The sequence below is a fragment of the Natrix helvetica genome (genome assembly GCF_964273705.1).
Source record: "Natrix helvetica genome assembly, chromosome: 9".
NCBI lineage: Eukaryota > Metazoa > Chordata > Lepidosauria > Squamata > Natricidae > Natrix > Natrix helvetica.
The window spans coordinates 15,681,009-15,702,595 of NC_138560.1; the positions used below are offsets into that span (position 1 = coordinate 15,681,009).

General features: G+C 46.1%; 1 protein-coding gene across 2 annotated transcripts; it reads right to left on the reverse strand.

Moving 5' to 3' along the window:
• Positions 1 to 3,230: 3,230 nt before the first annotated feature.
• Positions 3,231 to 20,470, reverse strand: FAM110D (family with sequence similarity 110 member D). Of its 2 annotated transcripts, none has more exons than XM_081961983.1 (2): positions 20,341 to 20,470; positions 3,231 to 6,067 (listed from the first exon to the last, which is right to left on the reverse strand). In XM_081961983.1, exon 2 carries the CDS (start codon positions 5,734 to 5,736, stop codon positions 4,693 to 4,695), a length of 1,044 nt encoding a protein of 347 aa, XP_081818109.1. In that variant the 5' UTR covers positions 5,737 to 6,067; positions 20,341 to 20,470; the 3' UTR covers positions 3,231 to 4,692. The 2 variants fall into 2 exon arrangements, with proteins under 2 accessions (XP_081818109.1, XP_081818110.1); XM_081961984.1 differs by lacking the exon at positions 20,341 to 20,470 and adding an exon at positions 6,230 to 6,472.
• Between the last annotated feature and the right edge of the window lie 1,117 nt (positions 20,471 to 21,587).

The window sequence follows — 21,587 nt, forward strand, 5'->3', positions numbered from 1 at the left end:
TCCTCACAAAGAAAATTATGAGGCAAATGTTGGTGACCAAAAGTAGTCAAACCTGTGCATAACTGACAAAGGAATTCGGAGCTTGCCAAGGAGATCTCAGAGGTCCTTGGTGCTGGTGTTTGCAGTGCTGTTAGAGCCTGGAAATTCTGTTTTCCAGTCATCTCCAAGTTTATTTATTTATTTATAGGATTTATGTGCTGCCCATCTCATCCAGAGCTGAAGTTCAATTCCTGGCACCTCAGCAATGGCTGGAAAAGATCTAAAGCCCTGAAAAGCTGTTGTAAACAACAAGGACGGTACCAAGCACCAAGGATTAAAGGCAGTTTGAGCTTAGGGAGTTTCCTTTATCCCTGTTGGACACAGTTATGAGGCAAAAGTGCATACCTTGTAGGCAAACAATATCTCCAGTTCAATCGATGGTATCTCTTAGCAGGGCTGGAGAAAAATACAGTGTAAAAATCCTGTTTTAAGGTGGGCTGGTTTGAAGATGATTTCAGATCATCCTCAAATCGGGATGGGGAATTATAATGGAAGACAAGTCCAAAATCAGGGTAAGATAGCTTTCTAGGTTCATAACCGGGGTGGGCTTCAAAAATTTCAGCAACGGCTTCTCTGCCCGGTTGCTGGGTGGGTGTGGCCTAGTCGGCCTCCTGCACCACAGCAGGGAGGGGTCGTTTTCCCCTTCCCCAGGCTCCGGAGGCTTTTCTTGACCCTCTGGGAGGGCACACCTGCCTACCCTGGGCTCCGGAGGCCTTCTGTGAGGCCGATTTCCCCCCCTCCTGAGCCTCTGCATGGGCTCTTCACTTACTTCGCATCCAAAATGGGCCGCGTGGAGACTCCTGGGGTGGGCAGGGTGGGCGGGGCCAGCCAGAGGTGGGACTTGGAGGTTCTTCAAACCAGCCATAACATTTAGCTATAGGTTCTCCCGAATCCGTAGCAGCCCACCCCTGTATTATAACTTATAGAAGTTAGTAGTTCAGGTATACAAGGATTATAACCCTAAAATCTGTCAATAGATTAGCTAAATAGATTGGCTCATTTGGCTAAATATGCAGAATAAGAGTGAATCCAGGCTGCAAAACTAGAGTGTCCAAGATTCTGCTCACGTATTCCTGGCATCTCTATCTTACTGGGCAAAATGTTTTTTCCTCTTGCAACACACATGGGCAACAGGTGACTTTCAGGAAGTAATTAGTCTGTAACCACTCAGCTCAAATCTTTATGATTAATAGTGCAGCATGATGTGGGGTGGGGGGGTAAAGCTTCAAGCATCTAATGCAGTGGTTCTCCACCTTCCCAATGCCGTGACTCTTTAATACAGTTTCTCATGTTGTGGTGACCCCCAACCATAAAATTGGTGTCTCGGTTCCTAAGACCATCGAAAATATGTGTTTTCCGATGGTCTTAGGCGATGTGAAAGGGTCGTTCGACCCCCCAAAGGGGCCCCGACCCACAAGTTGAGAACCACTGATCTAATGAGATCCTTATCTTCTATGAACCAAGAATCATCAACAGAAAGAGTGAAAGATTGACAACGCTATCTTATGGATCTCCACTCTCAAAATGTTCCTGTTAAAGCGGGCGCCATTTTTAATGAAGATAGTATCCATGGATTCACAGTGCTGGTTTGTCAAGCTGTGTGTAAGACTGTCTACATGTGAGTTTAGTGGTTCTCTCTCTGCAGAACTTTCAGTCCACACACCAAGCAGACATTGGACCCAACTACCTCATTAACACCATCATTTTCCTTCAGATCTTTGCTGATGACTATCATTGAAAACATGGCAATCTGTTAGGATGTTCCAGATACCCCATCTAGTGTTTCACTGCTTGAGAAGAGGTTTCTGTTCAAACGTGGGGTCCGCTGCTTCTCGTCCTCCTTCCCTCTCTGTCCCAAGAAATGTTGAAATTGAGTGTGTTGAAAATTAAATACTTTAATAGCCAGAAATAGCTTCAGATTGATCATTGCCTTTTATGCCATGGAAATATTAGTTCATAGATTTCATTGAGGGCCACATCAGGGTTTTATTTGACCGCGGGGGGGGGGGGCAGAGTGAGCATGGCCAGAGTGGGCAACGTCACTCGTGTTCGAGGGCGCCTGTGGTAGCCCAAGTGTTCTGCCGGAGAAAACAGGCTCCGAGCGCCGTTTTTGGCTGTGATGGCATCCTGCAACCCTCTACCAGTGAACATTAAAGCAGGGTCCCTAAAGGACAAGACATGTTCTACAGTGTCTTCGGCTCTTAAAAATGACCACATGTGCACATTTTGAAATATAGGCTTGCAATTATAAGGTTGGAGCTTCAGTGGTTCATTTTAATGGAATCTTCTATCTTCACGGAATGGGCTAGAAAAAAATTAGAGTAAATGTAGGTTTTTGTATAAAAAGATGGTGATATATCTAGCGGTACCACAAGGTGGCAACAGATAGACTCTCATCCGAAATGAAAAGCTCGTTGACTTTCTGCAGGGCAGTAATACAGAGTTTGTCAAGCAGCATTCATCCTGCGCAGGCTGCCATTTTTCCTGGGCATTCGATGGAAAGTATCAATTGTCTCAGAAGGCATATAAGATCTGTGCAAGCACAGTGTTTCTGAAATGAACCTTCAATTACAAAGTCACCTTTCACAAGCGGATGCCGTAATAATGTCTGAGATTTTGAGCATCCCCCTTATTAGAGAGGAAGCTTTACCGTTTATTTATTTGATTTAAGAAATGTATACGGCTGCCCAACTTTAGCAGATGCAACTCATGGCAGGATATTTAGACAGCTCCCAGATCATCTCCACACCTTTACACCTGACTCTTTGGCAGGTGTGCTGTTTGTTTGTTTGTTTGTTTTTTGCAACTCTGTTGTGAAATTTTTAAATAAGCTCTGAAATCCATTTTTCACTGGAAACTGAAACCTTGACAAGACCCTGGGGCAAGCCATTTCTCTACTGGCAGAATTATTGTGTCTTCCCTTCTCCTGGCTATTTATAAGGACCCCTGGTGGCGCAATGCTTAAAGTGCAGTATTGTAGACAAACTCTGCCCACAGCCTGGAGTTTGATCCTGATGGGGCTCAAAGTTGACTCAGCCTGCCAGACTGAGAATCCAGCTTGTTGGGGACACTATGCAAATAATGTGTACATTGTAAACTCTCCAGAGAGCCCTATAAAGCGCTATGGGGAGGTCTATAAGCCTAAATGCTATTGCTGCTTGTACTTCCACTGCTCTAATGGGTCCATAAAGGGTAATGGTAGTTTTGCAGCTTTGTATCCTCCCCCAGCAAAGGCAGGCAAGTTTATCAACAACTTTTTTTTAATTACAAACACTGGGAAGCAGAATAATCTTGCAGCACAGTGAAGCAAGCCATACAGGCTTCGACATAAAGGAAGAGCCAAGCACACTGGACGTGAACCAAGCTATCAGGAAAAAAAAAACCTTGGATGATTCAAAAGAGAATTACATTCAGATAATTCAGCCAACAGGAGTGGAAATTCCTTAGAGCTCAGCACTTTGTTAGAGGTCTAAATAAGCAGTGATTAACAACCCAACCAGCTAATGTACACAGGGGTTGATTGTTAGCAGGATATTAGGAAATATCTTTGCAACAACCTCGTAGAAAAGGTGCTAGTTGGTAAACCTAACGTTCCACTTTAAGAAACTTCACCGGTGAGTAGAGATTTGAACCCATCCTTCCTGTGTTCTATGCGGCATCACAATGCTCTCAACCAATGAGGAAAGAAAGGAAAACGTATTCATCTGCTCTGGATGGCAGCAAGAAATTTTAGTCCTGAATTTAGCCTGGAAACCAGTGGTGGGATTCAAATAATTTAACAACCGGTTCTCTGCCCTGATGATTCCTTCCAACAACCAGTTCACCAAACTGCTCAGAAACTTAACAACCGGTTCTCCTGAAGTGGTGCGAACCAGAGGAGGGCTGCTGCCAGTTCGGCTGGATCGGGTGAACCAGTAGTAGCGGTGGCAGGAGGCTCCGCCCGCCCGCCCGGACTCTTCTGTGCATGCGCACAAGCGTTGTGCACACAGAGGAGTGTGCCTGAACCGGCAGTAAAAAAATTAGCAACCCACCTCTGGTGCAAACTGGCTGAATCCAACCACTGCTGGAAACTGTATCCTTATTGCCAAGGGTACCTTTAGGGAATATTTTCCTATTTGAGGCCCTCCGCCCAGAGGTGGTATTCAGCCGGTTCTGATCAGTTCTGGCGAACTGGTAGCGGAAATTTGAAGTAGTTTGGAGAACCGGCAAATCTGTCTGGCCCCGCCCCTATCTATTCGCTGCCTCCCGAGTCCCAGATGATTGGCTGGGTCTTCTTCTGTTGCCCTACACAGGAGAAGGGAGCTGGAAAGCAGGTTAGTGGGGTGGCGAAGGAATGTAGATTTTGCAGTATCCTTCCACTGCCACACCCACCAAGCCACATGCACCAAGCCACGCCCACAGAACTGGTAGTAAAATGTTTTGAATCCCATCACTGCCTCCGAATTTCAATTCTCAGAATTCTCAGTATGGCAATTAATTCAGCAAAAGTTCAAGACCAACTGGTTCTCAAAAGTATTCCTTGGACAAAGACATATTTGGCGATATTCCCTGCTCTGTTTCCCATGGTGAGCCTTGCCATCCCCCTCCAAAACAGTACTTTCCCCTTACACTTGGGATCAAGGGAGAGCCTTGGACCCCCAGACCCTTACGAGTTCATACTGTAGATTCTTTGGACCTCGTCTGGGCTTGCTGACAGCTGTAAAGCCATTTAATGACACGGGCGTTTCGCTCAACCACCGAGACGGATGCAGGCAGCTTGTCGCTTGGGTCTTCAGCAGACAAGGGCTCCCCATTGTAGGAAAGGCCATCGTGTTCAGAACTAGCTGACCCAATGCAGAAGGAACCAGCTTCCCAGCTGCCTGGTTTGAAGCGTTCGATTCCAAGCACCTCGACCAAATTCCGCTCCAAGCCACAGTAATTAAAGAACCGTTCTTTCTCTGAAAGAGGAAGAGAATAGCTCAGAGTCAGCTCTTTCTTGGCTTCTGTCTGGTAATGGCCTGAGGAAGGAAAGGGCTGGTCAACACTGAGATGAGAGTCGGGCTGGGTTTTTTGACTAGGCTCAGACTCACAACCCATGAATCCATCTGACATGTCCACTAAATGTGCAGTCCTTGCGTCCTCCTTCCCTGCAGGTACCCAAACCATGGAGTTCTCTTCTTGGGTCACTTCCAGATGTCCATCTCCTAAGAGACTCCTTGAAGGAGAACAGTTATGAGGTCCATCTCTCAGTGGGCCCTGAAACAGCCACTTCATTAGGCTGTACCCTTTGCTGTTCTCCTTGTTGACCAGAGAACAGTCGCGTTTTTGCCGGTAGATGACAAGTGAGTCAGGCCTGAGTAGACGCCTGCTGCCCCCTCGCCGCGCGATGGGGGACTGAGGAGAAGGGGGCTGCTTCTTGGGTCTGAGGCCATCTTGGTCTGCGGTCAAGCTCTGAGGAAATTCACTCTGCTGGTGGAGGGTTAGGGGTCTCCTGCAGCACGGGGAGGACTGGGGTGTGTGGCTGAGCAGAATTGGCTCTTGACGGCTGTTGATCACTTGCCGAGATTTGACATATTTGGCTTTGTCAGCTTCCAGCCTCTCCACGGCACTCGGCGTCCGCCCACCGTTGCTCATCTCCAGCTGTTTACGCAAGTAGTCAGGCCCTCGTGTGAGCAGGCCCAGAGGGGAAAGTCCATCTCCTGGAGAAAGAGGCCTCATGCTGCACCCACCGTTTCAGATATTGTGCAATTTCCCAAAACCCAGGATGTTTTTGGTCTGCAATAATTGCATAAGACTAACAGGTTAAAAGACTAACAGGTTAAAAGAATTGGCAGAATTTTGTCCAACACCACACCCTGGAGAATAAAAGGTATACGGTTGTCCTACATGAAGCTTTAGCTACTCATCCACAATCTCTTCTGCAATGCTGGAAAGCAGTTGATTTGCTGACTTGTTTCTGTTTATTGGAATTCAGCCACGCTGCCAATGAAGAGCGAAATCTTTCAGTGTAGGTAGAACACCGTTGGATGCTTGCCACTCCACGACGCTCCTAGAAGCAGAGAAGAAGATTAATGAGATAATGCAGAAACAGAATGACATTTCCTATCATAGATGAGAATTGCTGGGAAATTCAGACACAATTAATCAGCAGTGATTAATATTTTGATTTTTTTTTCCAATGAAGTGAATGTTTGTTCAAGCGCTGACCTACCTTTTGGGAAACTCCAATGTTCCGGCTCAAAATGGATTGGCCGCAACAATGCCAAGTTGTAAAAAGTCTTAAAGGTAAAGGCTCCCCTCGCACATCTGTGCTAGTCGTTTCTGACTCATCTCCGTTTCAAAGCCAAAGAGCCAGCGCTGTCCGAAGATGTCTCCGTGGTCATGTGGCTGGCATGACTGACACAATCAGTTCAACTTGTTTGATTAGTTCTGTGCAAGCTTGCCTATGATGTAAACTCAGCTAATTTGGACAGGTTAGGCTTTAATATGCTATACACTGAAAATGGATATATTCAGTGGGTTGAGTTTCCATAGCACAGGAAGCTACCAAAACCTAATTATAATCAAACTCAACATATTGTGCAAATGCATCTAGTACATCTTAATAATAGGTAAAGGTAAAGGTTCCCCTCGCACATGTCCTAGTCATTCCTGACTCTAGGGGGTGGTGTTCATCTCCGTTTCAAAGCCAAAGAGCAAGCGCTGTCCGAAGATGTCTCCGTGGTTATTTGGCCGGCATGACTAAATGCCGAAGACGCACGGAACGCTATTACCTTCCCATCAAAGGTGGTTCCTATTTTTCTACTTGCATTTTTATGTGCTTTCAAATTGCTAGGTTGGCAGAAGCTGGGACAAATAATGGGAGCTCACACCATTACACGGTGGTAGGAATTTGAACCGCTGAACTGCCGACCTTTTCTGACCAACAAGCTCAGCGTCTTAGCCACTGAGCCACCGTGTCCTATTCCCACTTTGTTCTATGGTTTTCTGAATGTTCTTTCTTAGGATAATCTTCTTTAACTGCAACTCTTGTGATGAATTCGATTTGTTAAGTTCCATAATTCCTGACCAGCATGAATACATGATAAGGGGATTTCAGCTAAACATGAGATAGAACTCTTGATAGTGTCCAAGATTCAGTGGCAAACAGGCTGTCTTAGAAAACAGCATTTCCTTTCATCAGATATTTTTAAGCAAATCCTGATGACTATGCATTAAGCTCTGTAACTGTGAGTTTCCTGTGTCAGCAGGATTGGGTTTTTCAAGCAGTGGCCACCCTCACCATGTCTTAGCATATGGGGGAAACTTATTCCAAAAAGTAAGCAGGTCTGGACAAAAACTAAATCTGATTTCCGTTAACATAAGTTACATTGGATGACATACATTTAGCCAGTTTTGGTGCAATTCCTCATTCTAATCCCATCTTTGGCACAAAGTCAGCTGGGTGACTTTGTGCCAGCCCTTCTTTCTCAGCTCTAAGAAGAAGGCAAGGGCAAATCACTTCCAAAAATGCTGCCAAGTAAACTGTAAGGACTTGTCATGAGAAGTCAAAACTGACTTGAACATAGCAATAGCACTTAGATTTATATACTGCTTCACAGTGCTTTACAGCCCTCTCTAAGTGGTTTGCAGAGTCATCTTATTGCCCCCAACAATCTGGGTCCTCATTTTACCCACCTCGGAAGGATGGAAGGCTGAGTCAATCTTGAGCCTGGTGAACTGCCAAATTGTAGGCAGCCGGAAGTCAGCAGAAGTAGCCTGCAGTACTGCACTCTAACCACTGCGCCACCATGGCTTTGAAGATGCAAGAGTGAATGATTGAATGAATGAATTTCCCCCCTTCTGCTACACTAAAGATAATCAATTGATAACAAGAATTGAAGGGCAGAAATCCATTCAAGACAGGATATTTCGAAACTGCTTGCAGCAAAGTTGGACAGATAACAAAAAGCAGAGTGATAGGATCAGAAGCAGCCCCTCACCCACAACCCAACACAGGATTAAAGTCATTAGGAATTCCTCAACACCCTTTCAGAATAGAAGTCCCTTCATTGCATGACCCCCCAGAGCAGTGCAAACTGGGAGCTCAGATAAACAATAAGCGAGAGGTTGACCAAATTAGCTTAGAGAAGCACCTAGGTTTTGCATGTCCTCTTTTGGCCTATATAGCCAGCTACATGACCCCTTAGGAATCTGATAACAGCCAATAGATTATTAAAGGACATGTTCTTGCACAGGAACAGGAAGCTCAAATACAAAGCCCAAAGAAGGTATAAAAACCTACCCACTCTCAATTCCATTTTGACAGCTGCCCAGAATCACATTCTTCTGCTTCATCAATAAAGGGTAAGGGCTCTGTAAGGGCTCCTCTCCTAACTTAAGAAAGTGAAGACTCTTGAAACGGAGTATTTCAAAAGGAACCTTTTATTAAGGAGAATGGCAGCCATTGAATTCAAAGCAACATCTGAATCCCCGTAGGCAATGCAAGCAGAATTAAAGGAGTAGAGACCCCTCCCATTAGTTAGAATGCAGATTTTAGCCAATACACAAGTGTGAAGATGTTTCCTTTATCAACTGCCCTGAGAGCCGAATAAACATACACTCCCATGGCTATCTTCCGTTATTAGACATTAAAGTGAAACATCCCACGTGGTCATCATAAATATTCCCCCAAAAGGTGAGGGGATCTCAAGGCACTTTGGTGCCAGGAAACCAGTTGTAAAAAAATCAGTTGTCACAGGCACTGCTAATAAATCGACTCCAAGGCCCCCCTCCTCCCAAATGAATGGCAGTATCACTTTGATCTCTTTCCAGTCAGTCTCCAGCCTCTATTTTATTCCCAGTGCTTTCCTCCCGATTGGAACGGAACCAGATAGATATTTCTTCCAACCATCTAAAAAGAGACCAGTTCTCTGTGCCCACTTCTCTCCCCCACTCCCGATTAAAAGCCAAGCATCCTGTTCTAAAGCATCGTCACCATTTCTGGGCATTGTTTTATGAAGAGGAAGCGAGCATGGTGGTCCACCTCAGGCGAACCCTCCTTTCGGAGCTGAGATTTTGCTTCAAATGGCATGAAACAGAAAGGAAGTCCATAACACCCAGTCTGGCTTTTCTAACCTCTCACTGTCTCCATCTTCCTGCCTTAAACTTGGCTACTTTCATGCAACTGGTTGCCCCAAGCAAGGTTAGAAGAGCTTTTGTCCTCATTTTTTTTGCTTGTGGGGTTTGCTTTGTTCTGGGAATGGCTGGGCCTCTAAAGATAAGGCTGCTAGTTCCTCTATTTTTTCCTGCTTGGCTTCCTCTTCAAACCTCTGTATGAAACTGTGAGACTCATTTGATAACCTGCCTATCTTCTTCTTCTTCTTCTTCTTCTTCTTCTTCTTCTTCTTCTTCTTCTTCTTCTTCTTCTTCTTCTTCTTCTTCTTCTTCTTCTTCTTCTTCCTTCTCTTCCTCCTCCTCCTCCTCCTCCTCCTCCCCCTCCCCCTCCTCCTCCTCCTCCTTCTGAAATGAATCTTTCTAGAGCATCTTTTAGCCCTGCATAGCAATTTAAACATGCTGGAATAAGCATGAAAAAGACTGGCATTTTAATGTTGGAGCATAAAAATTAAATCTTTCCCTTCCAAGATGGCTGCACGCATAGATGCTGCAGCTTTGAGCTTGGTGGAGTGTGTAGGCAACAACTAGTCTATGACCAGTGGTGGATTCTGGATCCCGTTGCAACTGGTACGGTGCAACTGGGCCGGGCATCTACCACATGAAGGCACACAGTGTGCGCATGCGTACTTGCCGTCCATGATGCTCCAGCTGTTCAGCGGAGCATTGCACAGGTGCCGTATGCTCCATGCATGTGCGCGGAAGCCCCAAAAACCTCAAATACTGGTAAGGAGGGCGGGTGGGCCCTTCGGGGCACCATACTGGAATGGTACTTGGTGCTCCCGGCAGGCACTGGTATGCCTGTACAAGGGGTGTACCGGTCGTAACCCACCACTGTCTATGACCTCTTTCTATCGGTCCACGATAGAAAGTGTCCTCACATACTGCATTACAGTATGGTACACGCTGGTTTAACTGTTGCGGACAGGAAGGCACTACAGAGAGTGATCAATCAATCAATCAATAATCAATAATTTTATTTTTATTAGCCGCAACCCTCTCCCAAAGGACTCGGGGCGGCGTACAATCAAAACGGATAAAAAATACACATAAGACAAACATATATACAAAAAGAACAGAGACATATACATATGTGCATGGAGGAGAGTTGACTTATAAGTGAAGGACAATTAAAAACACAATTAAAAAACACAATTAAAAACACAATTTAAAATCCCCTTAAATAAAATTACTAAATTAAAAAACCCATCAGGAGCGTTACGAAGTTATGGTTGAGCCAGGCCAGCTATTTGGAAAAGGTGGGTCTTGAGCTTAACACGGAAGGAGCGGAGGTCAGTAGTGGTCCTAATATCCAGGGGGAGGTCATTCCACAGGGCTGGGCCCGCCACAGAGAAGGCTCTGCTCCTAGGCACCGCCCCATGGCACTGTCTGGTGGACGGCACCTGGAGAAGTCCCTCTCTGTGCGAGCGGATGGGTCGTAGGGATGTATGGGGCAGAATACGATCCCGCAGGTAACTAGGTCCTGAGCCATGGAGCGCTTTAAAGATCGTAATCAAGACCTTGAAACGCACTCGATAGACCACAGGAAGCCAGTGCAGCTCGCGCAGGAGAGGTGTCACATGGGAGTACTTAGTACTCCCCATAATCACCCGCGCGGCCGCGTTCTGGACCAACTGCAGTCTCCGAGTGCATTTCAAGGGAAGCCCCATGTAGAGAGCGTTACAGTAGTCCAGGCGAGACGTCACCAGCGCATGGGTGACTGTGCGTAGGGCGTCCCGGTCCAATAGGGGGCGCAATTGGCGCACCAGGTGAACCTGGTGGAACGCCCCCCTGGCCACGGCTGTCACATGTTCATCCATGGACAGCCTGGCATCCAGGAGGACGCCCAAATTGCGCGCCCGCTCCACGGGGGCGAGTTGAATGCCCCCAATGGCCAGAGATGGAATTATCTGGTTGAACCGGGGAGCCGGAACCCACAGCCACTCTGTCTTGGAAGGGTTGAGCCTGAGTCGGTTGTCATCCATCCAGACCCGTACGGCTTCCACACACCGGGACATCACTTCGACGGCCTCGTTGGGGTGGTTCGGGGTGGAAATGTACAGCTGAGTATCATCAGCGTACAGATGATATCCCACCCCGAAACCACGGATGATCTCACCCAGCGGCTTCATGTATGTGTTGAACAGGAGTGGCGAGAGGACCGACCCCTGTGGCACCCCACAAGTAAGGGGGCTTAGGGTCGACCTCTGCTCCCCTGCCAACACACGTTGCGTCCGGCCGGAGAGGTAGGAGCCGAACCACCGCAAAACGGTGCCCCGGACCCCCAACCCCTCCAGTCGGTGCAACAGGATACCATGGTCGATGGTATCAAAAGCCGCCGAGAGGTCTAATAGGACCAGGATAGAGGAACAACCCCTATCTCTGGCCCTCCAGAGATCATCAACCAACGCGACCAAGGCCGTCTCTGTGCTGTGCCCAGGGCGAAAGCCGGACTGGCGCAGGTCTAGATAATCATTCTCCTCCAGATGTCGTGGAAACTGAGAAGCCACCACACTCTCTACAACCTTCGCCAAAAAGGGAAGGTTGGAGACAGGACGATAATTGGCCAGCTCCGTAGGGTCCAGGGAAGGCTTCTTGAGCAAGGGTCTCACCACCGCCTCTTTCAAGGCGGCCGGGAGAGATCCCTCACCCAACGAAGCGTTCACTAGGCCCAGGAGCCAGTCGCGTGTAACCTCCCAGGATGCCAGTACAAGCCAGGAGGGACACGGGTCCAGCAAACATGTGGTAGGTCGCAGTCGTCCACGCAATCTGTCCAAATCCTCAATGACAACCAAGTCAAACTCCTCCCAAAAAGGTTTCTCAAGACTCGCCACTGGCGTCTCGACTGGGCCACTGAAGGGGACCCAATCCTTCCGGATTTGAGCGACTTTATCCTGCAGATATTTCCCAAACTCCTCTGCCCTACCCTGTAAAGGGGCCTCCCGTGGCCTCTGAAACAGAAGGGAGCGGGACACCCGAAACAGGGTGGCAGGGCGGTTCTCTGCGGATGCAATGAGAGCGGCACAATATTGACGTTTGGCCGTTCTCAATGCCACTAGGTACGTCCTTAAATGGGCTCATACCTGTGCTCGGTCAAATTCGGATCGGGAGGATCTCCAACGACTCTCTAGGCATCTATTGCGGCACTTCATCACCCTTAGCTCCTCGGTGAACCAAGGAGCCAGGGTGGATCGTTGCCGCCGGAGAGGCCACAAAGGCGCCACCCGGTTCAAGGCCCCGGTAGTCGCATTATTCCACACAGCCACCAGGTCCTCTACCGGAGGGCGGGTCAGGGCTGCAGGAGGTGGCCCAAGCTCCGTCTGGAACCTGTCTGGTTCCATCAAGCGCCTGGGGCGGAACCATCTAGTGTTTTCCGGTTCCGCCTCCCCGCAGCGAGGGGTAGCACCAGGGAAGTCAAGTCGGAGGAGTAAGTGATCTGACCATAACAGAGGAGTGATGGTTAAATTCACTCCTCCCAGATCACTCAACCACTGGCGAGAGACAAAAACAAGGTCCAGGGTGTGACCTCCCTCGTGTGTCGGGCCCTGAATCATTTGAGTCAGGTCCATGGCTATCATGGAAGCCATGAACTCCCGAACCCCCTCTGATGCTTCTCCCACCGACGGCAGGTTAAAATCCCCCATCACTAAAAGTTTGGGGGTCTCAACCGCCACCGATGAGATCAGCTCGAGGAGCTCAGGCAGGGTCGCTGATGTATGGCGGGGAGCCAGGTATACTATCAGCAGGCCCATCTGCCTCCCAGGGCCCCATTTCACAACAAGGGATTCACATCCGGACGTCTGTGGCACAGTGGACTCCCTCGGCTCTAAGTCCTCCCGGATAATCACTGCTACCCCACCGCCCCTTCCCCGGGCCCGGGGCTGGTGAAATGCTTGATAACCTGGTGGGCACATTTCCACGAGGGGTAACCCTCCCTCGTGGCCCAAATTTGGCACAAAAAACCATTGGTTTCCCTCTGACACCACTGAGTGACATCACCAGGTCTCGCTGCTTTAGCAGAGTAAGGAAGATACTCAGAGATAATTCACACCCTGGTCAGTGTCTCTTCGCACTTCTACCATCGGGCAGAAGACATTGAAGCATAGACAGCCAAACAAATAGGTTTAAAAATAGCTTCTATCCTTGGGGGTGTCAAGACTCTTAAACAAACCATAATCACTCCACACACACACACACACACACACACACACACACACACACACACACACAGAAACATATGACTAGTTTTTCTTTTTCTTCCCCCCCTTAATGACTTGCATAGGGATTATTCTTTATACTATTTATGTTGTTTGTATTTTTTTTTTCATGGATTGCACCCGTGAGGCTAAAACCAATTTTAGTTGTATACATGATGTACAATGACAATAAAGGCTATACTACTTATCTAGGGCCAAGACTTTGGCTGACTCTAAGTGGTGTCGTCTGACTAAGTGAAGTTTGCCAGGAATTGTATGGAATAATTTGGTGGGTTAGTCACTGAAGGGAGCCACAGAAATGACCTTGGAGAAAGAATTCGGAAATTATTCCAACAGCAGAAGGTGCTAAAATATGCTTTGAGGCAAGGAAACTATTAGGAAATGACTTAGGCTAGCCCTTCCTTTAATCCCTGGGGTATAAGATGGGAAATCACGGTCAGGCTTATAAGATACTTTTATAGTGCAACATCTTCTCTTAATAGCGGATAGTTCTAATCATCTTGAGGACTCTGTTGATCTGGCCAACTTGAAGGGTTGACAGTCATCTGCTCTTCAATTCTTGGAACATCTCTCATTCTTGGCAATGCTTGACTGAGGCTGTTGAGAGTTTGAGTTTATGAACATCTGGAGAGACTATCCTGGGAAAGATCTTGGAGAAGTCTGGGAGGGTCCAGAATGGATGGAAATGGTAGATCACTAATGAGATCTGATAAGCAGAGTTTGCTAGAATGCAGCATGACCATTGGAGGAATTCTACCATTCGGTTTCAAAGCTGCTTGCGGAAGTGTGGCCAGATAGAATTCAGTGAGTTTCTGAGATCTGAATCAGGACTCCTTTGTGTATTAACCAATCAGAATGACATGATGGAAATAAACTACCTGGGAATATCCATTCAGGATGTGCCCGTTGAGTGGAGCCGGGCAGAAAGGACTACAAAAATGTCTTCCTGTTCACATTTAGTGTTTCCTGGCCCCATGGTTTTTCCACAAGAGTAGGATTTTGATGCACTCTTTTGTTCTTGATACTCCTCTGACTACACCTATATATCCCAACCTTGGCTAGTGGTAGGAATCTTGCAGTAACATAAATAGAGAATTCCATAGACCAAATTGAGTAACAAAGAATTGAGGCCTTTGAACTATGGTGCTGGAGAAGACTCCTAAGAGTCCCTTGGACTGCAAGGTGATCCAACCGGTCAGTCCTAGAGGAGATCAACCCTGACTGCTCTTTAGAAGGCCAGATCCTGAAGAGGAAACTCAAATACTTTGGCCACCTAATGAGAAGAAAGGACACACTGGAGAAAAGCCTAATACTGGGAAAGACGGAGGGCAAAAGAAGAAGGGAACGACAAAGAATGAGGTGGCTGGATGGAGCCACCGAAGCAGTCGGCATGAGCTTAAATGGACTCCAGAGGATGGTAAAGGACAGGAAGGCCTGGAGGAACGTTGTCCCTGGGGTTGCGATGGGTTGGACACGACTTCACAACTAACAACACATTCTCCAGTCTGAAGCCTTGCAGTCTCAGAACTATAGCTCCAAGAGTTACAGGTCCCTCTGTTGGGAATCCTGTGAATTGTAATCCTAGTTCATTGGAAGGAGGGGTCTCCAACCTTGGCAACTTTAAGCCTGGCGGACTTCAGCTCCCAGAATTCCCCAGCCAGCTTTGCTCCTGATCTGAAGGATATCAGGTTAGAAAAGATAATTGTGCAATGCTGATGCAACTAAGTAAAATTATTGTGGCCTTTGGCTCTTCAGGCTATTTCCAGTTCCCCTGCCATTCATCCTTCCTAATTTTAAAAGGTGAATGAATACCAAGCAAATGAGGCTGCAATGAAAAATGGCTGAGACTTTGCCTTCCTCTCCAGATATTCTCTAGTTAACCATTGGCAGATACAGGAAGACAGTAGATGGAATTGTTACAGTGATGGGTCCAGTGATGGGGAGTATAGGGTGAGGAAGAAGCATTATGTATGTTCACCAACTTGAATTTCTTCTATAGTAATGAAAGCCGGACAAAACTCTAATAAAACCCTCCCTGTATAATAGCACTAATAACTGTTCCATTCAGTCTTGATACAGATCGCAGATGCTCTTCTGCCTCTCGGCATAGAAACTCCAGCAGGATGGAGCACCTAGTCAGCTGTTTGAGATGCCCAAGTGAAATTTCAGTCATTGCACAACTGTGTTTCTTCACTTGTTCCTAACCAGTCAAGCAGAAGCCACGTGCTGAATGAACCCACTGGCCCCCTCTGAAAAACAAGGGAGCCACTTCCTGCGTTGTCTGTTCTATATCAACTTTCCTAAGCTCTCTCTCTTCTTTTCCCTTCAGTCTGGGCAGTTGTCCCTTTTTTTGATCTATTGTGGCCCGCCAGTGGCCAGTAGAGCTGGCAGCAGATTTGCACAATGGGGAGGTTAGGGAGGAACATGGGCCAGTCCTGGAGTCAGGGGAAGGCTCTGATGAGGGCTCTGTGTCAGAGGCAGAGAGGGGGCCAGGGCCATATGCCAGTTATCAGCTGCCTTCAGAGGCAGACATCAGTGAGGCAGACGAACAGCTGGAGCCTGTTCCCAGTGTGCGCATGCACAGAGTTGCCAGATGAAGGGAACAAGTAAAGAACAGGGGTCGACTTGGGAATAAGGCCACAGGTGGACCACGAATGGTGCCTCCCAGAGGAAATAAAAGAGAAGTGAAAGGGGAGTGGAGTTTGCAGGAGACCATTAGTTCGCTTAATTGGTTCCTGACTCTCCGAGACGCCTTGCCAAGTTTTGCAGATATCGGCCCGGCAGATCTCCAAATCAGATAAAAAATTCTAGGTTAGAAATAAGTTGACGGTCCCAAAGCTGTAAATCTTTTAATCTTTTCCTATGTTCCCTAAAGATGAAAGATGACTGAAAACATAACTCCTATGAGGCATTGCTTCACTTTTCCTCCTAAGAAACATAAAAGCCTTCTCATACTTATTATTCTGATCAAAGAGAGCAATATTTTGTCTCATCCGTAAACCTTCAAATACGTCTGAACGACAATATGGCCAATGGGAACCAAGGTTCACTACAATTATGCAGCAATATTTACAGTATTATACAGGTAGTCCTTGACTTACAACCACAGTGGGGCCCCAAAATTTCTGTTGCTGAGCAGTTAAGTGAATTTTGCCCCATTTTACCATCTTTCTGGCCACAGTTGCTAAGTGAATCAAGCAGTCGTTAAGTTAATAACATGGTTCTTTAAGTGAATATGGCTTCCCCATTGACTTTGTGAGAAGGTCACAAAAGGTGATCGATCACATGACCCCAGGATGCTGCTACTATCATAAATATGCACCAGTTGGCAACTGTTTGCATTTTGATCACATGATCATTGAGATGCTGCAATCATTGTCGGTGTGAAAAACAGTGCCGTTGTAACTTTGAACGGTCACTAAACAAAAGGTTGTAAGTCGAGGACTACCCGTACCCCTGTAACAATACATGCATTTATTATTATATATACACCCATATATAAACGCACACCCACACAGGGCCTAGTTACCTGCGGGATCGCGTCCTGCCCCATACATCCCTGCGACCCGTCCACTCACACAGAGAGGGACTACTCCGGGTGCCGTCCTCCAGAGAGTGCCAGAGGGCAGCGCCCAGAAGTAGGGCCTTCTCTGTAGTGGGCCCCACCCTTTGGAATGACCTCCCCCCAGACATCAGGACTACAACCGACCTTCGCTCCTTCCGTATGAAGCTGAAAACCTACCTGTTTCGACTAGCTGACCTGGCATAATTCTACAACCTCTCCAGCCCAGGGCATTTTTAATTGGTAATTTTAGTTTTTAAGGGTTAATTTCACTGGGGTTTTAACTTTTTTAAGTATTGTAACTTATTTATTTATTCTTACCTCCTCTGTACGCTATATAATACTTTTGTACGTCGCCCCGAGTCCCTGTGGGGAGAGGGGGCGACTAATAAGTTCAAGTAATAAATAAATAAATAAATATATACCTAGTTGCAAAATGCTTGCATTAGATAATTATAAAAAAGAATTGCAACCGTTTACTGTAATAACAGTATACTTTATATTTTTGGTCAGGTTGTTGTTGTATTTTTCAATTTGCTTTTTTAAAAACATGAATCTGTTGTTGAGGGATTGCATACATGTTTTCACTTCTATTTGGGCCTCAAGTACTTTTGCAACGTTTTCCTTAAGTCCCCAAAGCATTCAACCTTGTTTGAAGGCAGGATGCCTTAGGTTCAACATTTGCTATTTCTACTTGGAAAACAAAAGTCTCAGAACTTCCCCCTTCCCCCTCAAAAGAGGTCCTGACATAGTTGTACAGTCTTCTGGGAACCCAGCTGAGTTCCCAACTTGGCCTGGTCCACAACTAATGATTGACCTGCACAAACATCAAGGAGTTTGTTTCTGGTGCACCAAAAAGACCTGAAGCCATTCACTCTGCAAAGTTCTGGAATGACATCGTATCTCTAGCGTTATGGACCTAATCAAACATTGTTTGCTGCCAGTTGTGGGGACAAACCAGAGACTCTCCTTTGGGGAATTAGACATGCCCTAGTGAGGTACTCCTGCCCAAAGAGAGTTTCTCTGGTGATCCTAATCGAAAAGGCAGCTTGACTTGTTTGCTCCATCTTTCTTGGAGCCTGGCTCACTGACAGCTAAGAGGTAAAGGTAAGGGTTCCCCTCACACATATGTGCTAGTTGTTCCCGACTCTAGCGGGCAGTGGTCATCTCTGTTTCAAAGCCGAAGAGCCAGCGCTGTCCAAAGACATCATGTGGCCGGCATGACTAAACGCTGAAAGAGCACAGAATGCTGTTCCCTTCCCACCAAAGGTGGTTCCTATTTTTTTCTATTTGCATTTTTAACGTGCTTTCGAACTGCTAGGTTGGCAGAAGCTGGGACAAGTAACGGGAGCTCACTTTGTTACGCGGCGCTAGGGATTCGAACTGCCGAACTGCCGACCTTTCTGATCGACAAGCTCAGCGCCTTAGCCACTGAGCCACCAAATCCCTTTGACAGCTAAGAGGAACCCCATAAAAATACCCCCTCCTCCTCCCAAATTAAAACCATCACTGAGGTCTTATGTTCTTTAGTAGCACATCAAAAAGCCATGGTGAACACGGTTTATTGTGAGACCTGGTCATCTTGCTATCACATAATGTACGGAAGGGCTTCAAAAGAGAGCCATGTCAGGACTCCCCTCCCCAGGAAGCCAGCTTTCCCCTAAAACAGGGGTGTCCAAACTTGGGAACTTTAAGACTTGTGGACTTCAACTCACAGAATTCCCCAGCCAGCCATGCTGGCTGGGGAATTCTGGGACTTGAAGTCCACAAGTCTTAAAGTTCCCAAGTTTGGACACCCCTGCCCTAAGACCTGTGGATCTGAGGAAGAGGATTTACAAAAACAGATTACAGAACGAATTTCTACTGAACTTTTGCCTCTTGGAATCACAGCTATAAATAAGCCTGCCTGATGCTCCCAGTCTCCTTCCATCCTGGGCCACACCCTCCAAATTTGGAGGTTTAAGTACAGACCTCACCAAATGGGATTCATATGCCCAGAAGCCAAACACCACATCAACCACAAGAGAGCCCTCCAAAGGCTTATTTTGAATTGCCACTTGCTCACTACAGGAAACACACCAGCACAGTCTCAAGAGTTGGCTCTCAGATAAGAATCTTGTGCCATTTGGGGGGTTATCTACCCCAAACCCATGCCTTTTGGATGTATGGATTAGCATCTGCCCCCTTGGCATGATCGTCAGGCATGCTGCTTCCCCTTCAGTGGGCTACAGCATCGAATCACACTTCACTGTCTCTAAGGATGATGGATATTATAATCCAAGGCAGATGTAAGATGCAAGGTTGTGGACAGTTAGGCTATGGGTTTGAGGGATTTGTTATGACAGAAGTCTACTAAAGCCCTTGAAAAAGCTTATCTTAAAAGATTAGGATCCAGTCTGCCTAAATTTCTGCAGTCAAAATGTTACTTGGGTGAATGAATACATAACATTGTACAAAAATAGCACATAAAATGGTTTTTAAAAAAGGTAAACATTTTCCCTGCCAGTCAAAGCAAACAAATAATTCCTTCAACACTGTCAAACTATTTACTATGTCTGTGTTACTATTAATCTTCTCAACGTTCCTATTACCCATCTCCTCCCATTTATGACTGTATGACTGTAACTTCATTCCTTGTATTTTTACGATTTATATTGACATTGATTGTTTCCTGATTGCTTATTTGTACCCTATGAGTATCTTTAGGTGTTATACCTTATGATTCTTGACAAATGTATTTTTTTCTTTTTATGTACACTGAGAGCATAGGCATCAAAGACAAATTCCTTGTGTCCAATCATGCTTGTCCAATAAAGAATTCTATTCTATTCTATTCATGTCCAACTCTACCCAGGACCTTTCATTTCTGGAATTAAAACAACTGCTGTGGTTTACATCAGATCCTGGAACAGACAGATTAAGTTCACAAAACACACCAAGATATAAAGCTGCCAGCCACATTTTCACCTATCATGCCATGTAAGCCTAGATGGATACATAGCCAATAAAGGGATTTCTGTCCCCCCAACCCACCCCCACCTCAATTAAGCACTAAAACTCACAGACAGAGCTGCCTAAGACATAATTTGCTTTTCTCTTTGAACCTGAACTGACTGTTTATCCCACTTTTTCTGAAGTTTGGCATCTTTCTAGACACGTGGACCTCAATTCCCAGAATTCCCCATCCTGCACAGCTGCCTGGGAATTCTGGGAGTTGAAGGACACACATCTTAAAACTGTCAAGGTTGGCTGGTCTACCGTAATTCAAATGAAGTGGAAGAGAATTCGTAGCCAGTAAGATCATTAGCAAAGGCAAGGAAGGCCAATTAGCTGTTCTCTAATCTGGCAATCACCCGATATGCTGGTAACCGGGTCTGTTCATGGACTCACCTCCTGCTCCCTTTTAAAAGCATGACAGCATCTTCAATAATATCCAAGCACTAGAAGATTTTTGACGCAAGTAAGGGAAATGAACGCCGTTCAGCCAGCCGGCAGCTGGTCTGCCTGCTGTATATACAGGCTGTCAAGACAGGAAAACACTAATCCACACCCTCTTCGGTCTTAACCCCTTCTCGGCCACATTGTTCCTTCGGGCTGCTTTTCACCCCCTTTGCCCAATGCTTTTCGTTTCTTTTCTTTCTTTTTTTGGCCAAAGAATTCACCTGGAACAGTGGAACACAGACCTTAAAATGAGTTTCCTCATAAGGGAAGCATGTTTGTGCGTGTGTGGGTAGTGATTTTGTATTTCCTGCATCTATAATGTAGAGGCAAGTTTTGAGAACTTGGTTAAATACTGGGGCAGCGAAGTGGCCACCAGCTCAGTACAGCCAAGTATTTATTTCATGGTCTCAGCCTTCCAATCTGCAATATGGGCATAATAAGAGCAGCCTGCCTTGGCTCTTTCATTCTAAAGTCAGCCGTATGCATATGGGTTATTGAAATATTGACAAACTGTCATGATGCAGTCAGCCAAAGAGATGACTTTGGAGAATCAATCTCCCTCTCCCTCCCTCCCTCCCTCCCTCCCTCCCTCCCTCCCTCCCTCCCTCTCTCTCTCTCTCTCTCTCTCCATCCACCCACCCACCCACCCACCCACCTAATCTATCTATCTATCTATCTATCTATCTATCTATCTATCTATCTATCTATCTATCTATCTATCTATCTATCATCTAGTATCTCTCTCTCTCTATCGATCTATATAGCTTTCTAGTATCTATCTATCTATCTATCTATCTATCTATCTATCTATCTATCTATCTATCTATCTCTAGTATTTATCTATCTAGTATATATATATCTCTCTCTATCAATCTATATAGCTTTCTAGTATGTATGTATGTATGTATGTATGTATGTATGTATGTATGTATTATCTATCTATCTCTAATATCTATCTATCATCTATCTATCTGTCTGTCTGTCTGTCTGTCTGTCTATCTGTCTATCATCTATCTATCTATCTATCTATCTATCTATCTGTCTGTCTGTCTGTCTGTCTGTCTATCTATCTATCTATCTGTCTATCTATTTAATCTATCTATTTTGTGCCTTATTTTTAATAAATAATTCAAGGCCGTGAACCTATGTAATACTCTTCTCTTCCTATTTTCCCAATAATTCTGAGAGGTTATTTT

Coding starts and splice junctions, on each gene's coding strand:
- FAM110D (XM_081961983.1), bottom strand. CDS start 5,736: ATGAGGCCTCTTTCTCCAGGAGATGGACTTTCCCCTCTGGGCCTGCTC.